The 12,010-nt window shown below is 38.0% G+C and overlaps 1 protein-coding gene across 5 annotated transcripts in view; it reads left to right on the top strand.

Annotated features, from left to right (window-relative positions):
* Nucleotides 1-12,010, top strand: part of LOC136877494 (chromodomain-helicase-DNA-binding protein 6) — a 703,291-nt gene that overhangs the window by 531,346 nt on the left and 159,935 nt on the right. For all 5 annotated transcript variants that reach the window (XM_067151592.2, XM_067151593.2, XM_067151595.2 and 2 more), the window contains one exon: nucleotides 11,430-11,572. In XM_067151592.2, coding sequence (XP_067007693.2) covers nucleotides 11,430-11,572 — 143 coding nt within the window. The remainder of the gene's footprint in view (nucleotides 1-11,429; nucleotides 11,573-12,010) is intronic.

Below are 12,010 nucleotides of genomic sequence, written 5' to 3' on the forward strand. Positions count from 1 at the left end.
TCGATAACATATCTATATTGGCATCCCCAACTAACAGACAATTTTTACCACTGGGTAAAGATAAAACCGATTCCAAATCCTCAAAGTACTGGCAACTATTGTCATTTTCTGGGTTATATTGAGCAATGATACTCAGATTAAATGTATTACTTGTGATGTTTACTAGAATTATTCTATGTTTATCTTCCATTACATAGAGAACTTCGGCATTAAATTTGCACTTACATGTATTGCTACCCCTTCCCCAACCCCAGATTTCTCAACAGCATGGTTGAGACTATAATTAGGTATTGAGTAAAAATTACTATCATGATTCTTAAGCCAGGATTCTGAAAGTACAATTACTTCTGGGAGGTTAGCCTGAGATATCAACATCGTTATGTCATCAAATTTGTTCCTCATACTTCGTGCATTTAGGTCAAGAATTCTGAAATTTGTTAGGGGTAAAGGAACAATTAATGAGTCCTGAATACATGAAAATCCTAGCTCCGCATGTTATATCACAATCATAGATTTGGTTCCAAACATTAACTTTACCCATATCCATAACTTACTGCAGTAAAATGTCCTTGTAACAGATGCCAGTTTAACAAAATGTTCAGAATAGCAAAAATTTTTTTAGGCCCCCTTCCGTTTTCCCTATTTAACGTGTGTTAAAATATCTCATTGCAATGAATTTCGAACTTTCAGTATAATGAATTAAAAAGTAGGCCTCAAACTATAATTGAAATCCTGTTTTGATCGCCGGGTATTTCGCACAGCATGTCTCTATACAGCTAACACCAGACGGCACACTCTATACAACATACAGGTGAATGTACCCGATTACAAATCAGGAGGAAGTAAGCAAACGCATCACAACAGCATGTGAAGATTATCTTATTCAGTTTTGGCGTACCAGTACTGAACATCATTACAGTAAAGCCTCGTTAATTTGAAGTCATTGGGATGCAATAATCGGACTTTGAATTAACCATCAGCTTGTAATTCAGAAATGCCAAACTTTGCCGCAACTCAGAATGTTCTAAGACCCGTTACTGCATGCAATTAACCATGATTCACAGTTTAAACCTTTCTAATGTCATAGAAAAAGCTCTTTCCAAAATCTATCCAACAAGGTGCATTTGCAGTATTCAGATAATTCACTCGGATAACTCACTGACAAACATAACCTCATGCAATGAAAGAAAAACAGTATGATTCAAAGACGAGGATAATACTACGCTGGCTCTCGTGTGCAAGTTCTTTATTCATTGGATTACTGTATTGTATGCATTTTATATGCCCTTTAGTTGCAGGGAAAGTGCCAGACGCCCTTAAAACGTTGTGGCTTATTGGAGTTTCCTATGACGAGGGGATAAAGTCTTTCGCCTCCATTTGCATTGCAACACAGTACAATGCCCCCCAACCCTTGTACTATTTCCCGGCTGGCACTTCTCTCCTTTAAAATCATAAATTTGTTTGGGCTCGGCATTAAAAGAAACAATACAGTTTCATTGGTATTGACTATATCGTATATGAGCCACTTTTTTTTGCTAACTGTCGGCATCGCCTGTGTTTGCAGATTCTGCTTCTCTGCACACTGCTTGCTAGGTGATAGTGTGGCCTTCCTTAAAACGCTGAATACAAAAGAATTACGATTTCACTTGAATCTATCAAAGTGCTGAAAGCTACCCTGTACGTTCCTGAAGACACATTCTATCATGACGTGGATAAATGTTGAATTTAGGTTACTCTGTAATTTTTTTTTTATGTAAATGCAATTTTGAATTTGTGTAAAATTCAGGTGCAGTGGTTGCTGACTACCATGAATATTCGTTTGTGTCTGGGAGTGTTCAGTAGAAAATCACAGACTTTTTCAAAAAATAAGGTCGAGGAGATAATGTACCGGTACAGGGTAAAATTTGGAGTGCTGAAAAATTCTTGCAAGTACCTGTACTTTATGTCATTACTTTATGTACATATATGTATCCTAATTTTCCTCTCATTTAATACATACAGTATTAAGGTGGATCCGTGGTAGAGTGTCGGCCTCCGGATCCCAAGATAGCGGGTTCGAACCCGGCAGAGGTAGTCGGATTTTTGAAGGGCGGAAAAAAATCCATTCGACACTCCATGTCGTACGATGTCGGCATGTAAAAGATCTCTGGTGATACATTTGGTATTTACCCGACAAAATTAATTCAATCTCAGCCATAGACGCCCAAGAGAGATCTGGTTTACTCTAGGTCCGCTAGATGGCAGATAGAGTAAACCGGAACGTCGAAATTGACGAGCAGACAGCCAGATGGCGTCAAATCGAAATGTCTGCAAAACGGCAGCTGAGGCCATACGATTATTATTATTATTATTATTATGTGTAAATTTGTGTTGAAATAACGTAGATTCTTCAACAGGTTTAGTAATAGGCAGGTTCTTAAGAATTGGCATACGTCAGTATAACAAAATTTCATTATAACAAATTATTTTCTGAGGTCCCCTAAATTTTTTTATCCTGGTATTTTACTGTATTTAAATAACATTGCTCATTATGTTGTATTTCAAGCTGAGCATTAACCTAATTCGATCTCCTTAAGTTGTTGCTCATTTCAAATGAGTATTATCGTAGCGTCCCCATCCATAATTCGGACAAATACCTTACAATAGGTGATCCATGTAGAGTAATTTAGACCTTTCCATTTCATATCTCTGGCTCTTTTTGATTTACCCTTATAGCTTGTTTTGATTTGATTTGTTTATTTATCATCAACAGAGTTATTAATTCTCCAATTACAGATGATATAATACATTCAAATAATAACAATATTAACAGCTCTTACTACTAGTACTAATTATAACTAAGCAATATAGAATATATACATATTTACAAGAAACATACAGAATGAGAAAGAAAAAAAAAAGACAAACAGAAAAGTGTTTATACATTTGGAATGACGGAAGGAGGGAAGTATAACTTTCAGTTACCAAATGCACAGAACAAGATACAATGAACACTGTCTATGAAGCGTCCATAAGATGTCTGCAAATTTCACTAGCTGACGAGTGAAATATATCCACTATCCCACTGATTTCATTCAGGGGTCTTAGGGCCTGCATAAACCAAGAGTTTCTGTGTGATTCTGTTCTGCACCTGGGTAAGTGAAAGGCGACAGCCTGTCGGGTATTGCGGGAAGGAACATGAATTGGTAGCAACTGGAGTAAATTGGGACAGTCATTGAAATTACCGATACATTTATGTATGAAACGTGCATTGACATACCTGCGCCTAGTCCTAAGAGACTCGCTACACATGTTTGTCCAAAACAAATCATAATCTGTCAATGACAGCCTGATGCCCAAACACTTTCTACTGATCCATTTCGAAAATCGGATCGTACTCGCTCTAAAGCATTAACTAAGTATTGCTGTGAGGGGATCCACACTTCAGAGCAGTATTCTAGACTAGATCGTATAAGTGAGAAATACAGGGTTTTCAATGGGACAACAGATTTAAAACTCGTGCAATTTCTTTTGAGGAAGCCTAACAATTTAAATGCCTTGTTAACAATATTTAACACATGCTCATTGAAAGATACATTTTGATTACTCAAAATAACACCAAGATTGTTAATTTTATTAACACACTTCACTTTTTGATCCTTTATATGATAATTGTATACATTAACTTGCAATTTTCTCGTGAAGGATATTGCACTGCACTTTGAAATATTTAGGCCAATCACTAATATTATTTATATCAGACTGTAACAATTCAGCCAGTCATCTTTTCAATCACCCTGTAGATTTTAAGGTCATCAGCATAGAGCAGGCAGTTGCTCGAATGGATTTGTGATGGCAGATCATTAACAAATAGAAGGAAACATAAAGGTCCCAGTAGTGAACCTTGTGGAACGCCATACATAGGCTGATAAGGACGAGAAATTATACCCTCGTATTTTACTGAATACCTCCTGTTGTAAAGATAGCATTTAAACTATTCAAGCAAGCTTCCATGAATGCCATATGCTGACAACTTGGTAAAAAGAGCATTATGCTGCACAAAGTCGAAAGCCTTGGAAAAGTCCGTGTACACTGCATCAACCTGCTTGCAATTGTCCAGAACGCTAGATATGAAGTGGGAGTACACAGCAAGATTGGTGGTAGTTAAGCGTTTCTGGACAAAACCATGCTGATTAATATTAATTAAACCACTGGCGGCACTGTACGAGGCTTTGTATACGACTCTTTCCGCTACTTCGGAAATGAATGAAAGAACTACTACAGGTCTGTAATTGACAAATAAAGGTCTGTCACCTTTCTTAAAGACTGGAATAACATACCCTTTCTTGCATTTGGACGGGAAATTGCCTGTACAAAGAGACCAGTTGTGTATCGTGGGTGGTGGGGTTGCCAGCTCCTCAGCACACTCACGTAACACAATTCCTGGAATGTGATCTGGACTACAAGACTTCTTCGTATCCATCGACTTCAAGATGTTGCAGACTTCCGATGCCGAAATTACCACTGATAAGTTAATTTCCCCGAATTATTCGGTGTAAGAATTACAGGGAACACTGGGTGGATGGAATTTTTTGAAAGTATCAGCAAAATTATCCAGAATTTCTTTCAGTGAGCTAATTTCCTTGTCTTCATTAATCATCGTAGAGTTTAGCTGCCTAGATTTTGATTTGCAATGAATAAATTTCCAAAATCTCTGTGGATGTCTGATAATATCCTCCTCAACAGACCAGACATAATCCCTATACTTTCTCCGCTGCATTTGTTTGTATTCCTTTCTTAGCATCACAAATTCAATCTAATCTGAGGGAAGTGAAGACCTTGCAGCTCGTTTCCTTGCTCTTTCCTTTGCCCGCATTTTGTTTGTAAGTTCGGAATCATATCAAGAGGGAAGATGCCTAGTCTTCATTATGCGGGAAGGTACGGCGACCTTAAGAGCGCTGTGCAGTAAGTCATAAAACAAGTCAACTGTGGCATCAGGAGATGGACAGAATTCAAGCAAGTTCCACGGACAGCGGAATAAGATATTTTGTAGATGAGGAAAGTCTGCTTTTATCCAAATGAATAATTATTTTTTAGTGTGTGGTAAACGAGGAACACGGGAAATATGAAGTCTGAACTCAAGCACAGAATGATCTGATTGTACTAACTGTTCTGTTACTTCACACAGGTTATTATTAGTGACTTTTTCAGACACGGAAGTAAGGTGCAGGAAGTTATTTCCTCGTGTTGGAAAACCACAAACTTGGCGAAGGTTAAATTCATTGGTGATCTCCAAAAGAAAGCAGACTTCCTCGTTGACATGGGTGAGGATAGGATTAATAGATCCCGAATTGTCTGAAGCCCAGGCTAATTGGCTTATATTGAAGTCACCGCACACGATAATAGTGTCAGTTTGTTTTGCTACACAATTGATTCGAGCCAGAGTTTCTCGGAAGTGTCTGAGTTGTACTTTCACCTTGTCTGGGGGCAGGTAACAGCAGACTATGTACAGCGCTCGGCCAGGGGATGGGGGTGTTTTCACAACACATTCCCAGTCTCCCGTTAGGTCAGGCCGTTGCACTGGACTGCACGCAGAGTTCACTGCTAGTGTTCTTGTTCTTACTAGTAATGATATTTTGCCTATCTTGGCGGAAAATAACATAATTTTCGTGCAGTATTTCACCAGTGTCGATTGAAGAGTCGAGCCAGGACTCCGCTAAACCGTTGCCTACGAGATACATAAGGCCAGGAAATACAGCACACTAGACTCGGCCTCTAGATACTTCCGACAAACGTCACTAGAGTTCTCTTTACTGAGCTGTCTCGCCCGCTCGTTACAACACGTTCCATTACAAAAACTTATAAAAATTCATTAAAACTAACCATTTCAGAAGACACCAGACTGATGCGAGATTTTAAAAAATAGACCAAGAACAGTTGTATGACTTACTTTCTACAACGTATTTCTTACACTTTGCTTAAACAAAATAAGTAACGAAAGGATCAGAGAAGTCTATTAGCGAGTTTGTCACTTCTTCCCGTTTTCTTTGGGTTTAATCACCATCTTCTAAATGATCAGCTATCCTACCTTTTCCTCCACACATCTGCTGTGTAGACATTCGTATTGAGTTACAATTTACAAGTAACAACTCTCATTATTGTTCCGTATTGAAGATGACGTTAGGCAAAGATATCAAGGATAATTTAATAAAAAACCACCTATTCAATACTTTCCACGTTTAATGTGGTTATTATCTACATTAAACGTGGAAAGTATTGAATAGGTGGTTTTTTTATTAAATTATCCTTGATGTCTTTGCCTATTCGTATTGAGGCCGCTGTTTGGAGAGCGTTGTTATGCCCGTTTTGCCATTAGAAAATCCTATATAATTTTTAGCATCTTCTGTTGTGGTACAGTTAGGAATTGCTAGAATCTCAAATCTTAGCCGGTGGGTGCTTTCTTATGCCGGAGGACTCAGATTTTTAGCGTAATTTCTCTGTATTTCACTTTTCTTCCCGTAAGATATCATAATTTAATAATTTTAGGTTCATTCACAGTTATATCTGTTCACTTTAAAGTTTTTGGTGAGATTTTATATTTCGGTTCATTCTGGTATTGATATCTGTTTGATTCCTCCATCATATACGCCAACAAATCATTACAAATGAACAACTTGACATCACAACCTATATTTTCAGGTTCACTCGGCAAAATTTTAAAGCCAGGTGTCCACGAGAAAGACTCCAAAAACAGTATAATATCCTGTTAGGCCACTCACTGCCAGAAATAGGGAGAATATTATCAACAGTACTTACATCTAGACCATCTTTGCTATCTGAAGCATCAGGTCATTGCTCACATGGTGCAATAAAAGTGTAATTCAAAGCATCACTTCCATTTAAATGCATGACACTAGCACTAGAATTATCATTAGACAATTTATCTTCACTCTCCTCACAATCACGGGAAACATATGACAAATTATCGGCATATAATTCATGTATAATATCACCAGTAGTCAGTCCACTGTGTTTGTTTACCGGGGCTGCCATTTTTGTTTACTAGCATTGATGGATACACAGAAGATATTCGAAGGCAAAAACAATTGCAACTGGTGCACTAAAACGGGCAAAACCAATACTAAAAGAAGCGTAGTTTTTCTACCATTTAGGCACATAAACGATAATCTCTAAATAGTTCCTCAATAACCGTTAGATGGCATCAGAAGACAGACTTGCACAAACACGTATTTATACGTGATCGGCGGCAGAGCACCGTGCTTGGAAACACGTATTGATACGTGAGCGGACAGCATTGTGTTAAATTGTTTTTCTGATTTCATTACTGTATCCTACTTCTCAATATAAAGACTGTTTTCCATAATCTGGCATTTGAAATCTCATCAATATATACTGTATTTAGATTTAACATAGATACTCGTAGCCTTCCCTTGACATAGAAACGAGACTTGTAGGTACTTCTTTTTTGTTTGTGGGTGACGTAGATCAGTTATATGTTGCAGATATGGTATGTTCATTGTTATCTGAATTAAAAAATTTACTAAATTTTGATGGCAAAACGTCATTTCTTGGAGCTGTAGCCTTCCTGCATTTGACACTTTTCTGTTGTGAACAGGATATACACTAAAAACAGAAGGAAATTTGTTGGGGAGAATTTGCTTAATTGATATGCTTACACTGAAATCTGATGTATTAAAATGCAAGCTACATACTCATGCCTCGAAATAGCTTGCCTGCATTTCTCTCCTAAACCGCACTCTGAAGGAAAATAATGGAATGTCACATTTTCTTGCTTTTTATCGGTATCCGAAGTACATCGAGGTACAGAACAGTTCACCATGCCTTTCAACCTCAGGGACACTCACCGGCAGAAACAATACGCACAATAAATCGCATAAAATCAACACAACATAACAATTACTCCATACATCACAATGTTAAAGTCCGCCAAGAGCAGAACTGAAACCTGACATCTTGTGGCCAAACCGTAAACTCGGCCGGGCCGTCTTTTCAGCAGCAAATTAGTAGCTATGTCCCGTCCTTGTATATCTTGTACGCAACGGCTAAACACACACAGTCGTAATGAACGTCACTCAGAGCGACGTTAAAGTCCACAAGTGATTTCTTAAGACTACAGACATTCTGGTAGTAGATGCTAAGGCTGGTATTTACCTCCGGTCCTGGGTTCAGATGGACATTGCCGGCAACTGCTAGTAGTAGAATACTCAGCATCAGGATGGATGTGCCACTGGCCGAAGGCTTGTTCTTTACGCACTGACTGGGCGCCATTCGCTGCCTACTGCCGTTAATACACAGCATGTAGGTGCTTATTTGTAACTTATTATTGTCGAGTATATCTTCCCGACAAGTTTTACCGCACTTCAAAGTATACGCTAGTCGGTTCACTTTCATTCACATGTAACCGCAATAAAAGCCCTTGGACCACAAGAAACACGATTATTATCAGGAACACACAACACGCCTGCAACCATCTGCCATCTTCGGTTAGATGGTCACTGAAGAAGATACATTTGAATTTGGTTAAGACGTCCCTCTCTGGCGTGTTTCCGTGGTTATTACATCATTATTTCCAAGTGACAGTCCATGTCCTATTAAATATATGTTAAAGAAACCTGGGTAGTAAAATTTACGTCACTCTTTAGTACGTTCATAATATTTTAGGGTGTGATGTGTTGGTGCTTAATTTTACGATCGTAAGTGCATTGTGTAACACCGCACATAAAATAGGCTTACTGTACGTACATATACAGTCAATGTGTTGGTGCTTCATTTATGTCCTATTAAATACACGCTAAAGAAACCAGAATAGCACATTTACGTCACTCTTTAGTATGTTATTAATATTCCCACCATAAGAAATTTAAATTAGCGTTCCCAGCCACGTTGCACGCACAGTTCACCAGCGATGACTGGCCTGGGTGAGGATTTGGTAGAGAACTTGATTACACGGCCGTAGCGTGTTGGCCTACAGCTGGAGGGAGCGTCAGTCACAAATGAAGAGGTGTTTTATGACACAAATAAAAAGACAGCGGGATCATCTATTAGGCCATATACTTAACACATGATGGGTTATTGAAGAAAATAATCATCTTCAAACAGCCACACCTTGTTCTAGGATTTTGTTGGGACATCGTAATAATAAAGCCAAGTTTCATCACCAGTAACGATGCTAGTGACGTTACGCGAAGTCCCATTTTCAAACTATTTTAGTATTTTTCGGCACCATTTCACTTGATGTGCCCTTTGTTCCTCTGAAAGTTAATGGGGTTCCCAAAGGTAACAAACCTTTCTAACATGCAGATGGTCGTGTAGAATTGAATGAATAGCTGGTGCAGGGATGTGGAGGGTGTCTTCTACCTGCCGATATATCAACCGCCTCTCTTGCTGCACCATTTTCCTCACAGCTTCAGCCGGTCATCCAAAGCGAGGATCATCTTCAAGCCCAAAATATCCCCTCTGGAACTCTTTGTACCAGCGGAAGATTGTTGTCCGATGTGGACAGTCTTTCCCCAGCACAGGAGTCATTTCCTCCAGGCACTGGTCAACAGTTAATCCACGAGCAAAATTACCTTTAGACCACACTGACAACTTGCTTTCAATCCCACTGCTTGGTAACAACTGGTGTGAAGATCGCGCCTTGCTGTCTTCTAGACCAGTTTTCAACCCACTTTTCATCCCTCACCATACCAGGGGTGTCCAGCCAACCGTTTTTGCGTGTTGCAAAACTTTGTACTTTGCTGATATTGAAGAATGTCTTTGGTGTTCTGGTTAGCAGGCTCACACTTTTGTATGATATTGTTTTTGCGAACAGTTTCTTCTAGTACATCAACCTCACCATGCAGCTCTTCAAAGACATCACTCATGTAGCTAGCAGCCTTCATAACTTCTTCCTTTTCACTGTTTGTCTTATCAACAATCCTTAGGACACTGGACTGTACATTTAATAATTTGTGATCAAACTGGTTGACATCCTTTTCAAGAATGTTAATCACTCTGGATTCTAAATCTGTGTTTGTTAATGTTCATGTTAAATTCGTCACATTTAGTTACAATGTTAAAATATAAAATACCTCTTAAGAGGGCATGTTAGCTGAGTACTTACATGGATAGTGAGTTTTCCGCAAGATTGCCGTGGTTCTTTACCCAGCCAGTGCATGTGATATTCTTTAAAGGAAAGATCACATCTCTCTAATACAGATTCTGTGTAATATCAGATGTTCCATGGCTATTATTACGTCATCAGGAGTGGTGAAGAACTATCAAGGTTAGTGATATTATGTGTGGTCATTTATAGAAAGAAGAATGTAACATGAAAAGTGAACACATTATAGAATAGACAAACTGACAGATCTGTGTAAGAAAAGAGAACAGCTAACAGAGGGGTGAGAGACAAATTTGAACATCCACAAGGACAAGGGAAGTATCCACAACTTCATTCACTACCATCTTCACATAGATAGGCTCCCTGTTCATCCATTCCAGTTCTGTATCCTTTTCTCTTCTCCCTTAATGAGCTTGCATCTGCTTCCCTGTACATTAGAGGGGCGGACATCTACACTTGACAAATCATTAACGTACATGTGGGAAATATCAGGTAAAAATAAAGCTGAATAAACACAGGAAAATTTGAGAGGTAGGCATATGGAAATGAATAGAGGTGGGGAAAAAAGGGGCCGAACACAATTTACCACTGGGTGAATGTAAGTTATGGAAAGGAACAAAGAAGTGACCAATGGAGTGGTTTATTGACTGAGATAGTGTGAAGATGGTTGTGAGTGAACACAATGTTGATCATTTTCTCTCTATTAGTTCATTACCTAATGCTGAGTATTATCATTCTGTTATTACTACTATCCACATGTTTGTTCATACAATGGTTTTCTTCAGCTTTTTTATCATGACTTCATTAGAATATTCTCTGGAGACAAAAATAAATTGTAGATACTATTATATATATATATATATATATATATATATATATATATATATATATATATATATATATATATATAACATACTGAGGGAAGAGCTGGATTGAAAAAAGAAAAGTGGAAAGAATAGTGCAATTATCTTTACCTAGCACCATATCCCCCACTCCCTATATACATAGTGAATGTTAATAGGATTGGTGATTTTCACACTAGTCTTTGAGGGGTGTCTATTTATGTTGGCAGATTTATTCTGCTCAAGGTCATTTCAGTTTAGATTGAACTTCTGTTGGTTTGCTCCATTAAAAAAAAAATTGTTTTCTTTAATATTAATTATGTTATGTGTTGACTATTGTCTTTATCAAGATACTGTTGCTCATTTTGTTTGGTTCAGCTCTGGCTCAATCAGAATGCCTTCTATGTTTAATTATAGTTTCTTGAGACATTCCTGTGCTAATGATAACATGTGGTCCATTTCAGAAAATTGAACGGCGTGAGAAGATTGAACAAATAGTGAGAGAGCGTGAACGTCAGCGGCTTGAAATCCATCAGAAGAAGTGGTCACGAAGAGAGGAGGCTGATTTCTATCGGACTATTTCAACTTTCGGAGTTGAATTTGACAGGTGAGATACTTTACATGTTGAAATGGACAGTGTTTTGTATTATTATTGTTGTACCTGTTCATAATATCTTGCTGCTTATATTTTGCTGAGAAATAGTTACTGTACAGTAGAAACTTGATTATTAGAGGTGTTAGAAACTATTTTTATTTTTAGCATATTGAAGTGGTCTGTGTTATGTACACCACAAACAATGCCTGTAACATGGAAACTAAAATTAATAAACCATATGTTTTCAGGACATGTTCTGTTTGTTGTCAGGTCCGCTATCAAATCCCTGGAGCTTTCCCACATGTTTAGTTACACCCTGTATAACAAAAATTATTTTGCAGATTGTGGTGTTCGTTGTTTTATTTAAAAAATTCACATTATTTCGCAATTTAAATTTATTCATGGACAACGCGAAGCATGTAAATACATAAAAATAAAACCAACCTGTCC

Source organism: Anabrus simplex, chromosome 7 (assembly GCF_040414725.1).
Source record: "Anabrus simplex isolate iqAnaSimp1 chromosome 7, ASM4041472v1, whole genome shotgun sequence".
NCBI classification, from domain to species: domain Eukaryota; kingdom Metazoa; phylum Arthropoda; class Insecta; order Orthoptera; family Tettigoniidae; genus Anabrus; species Anabrus simplex.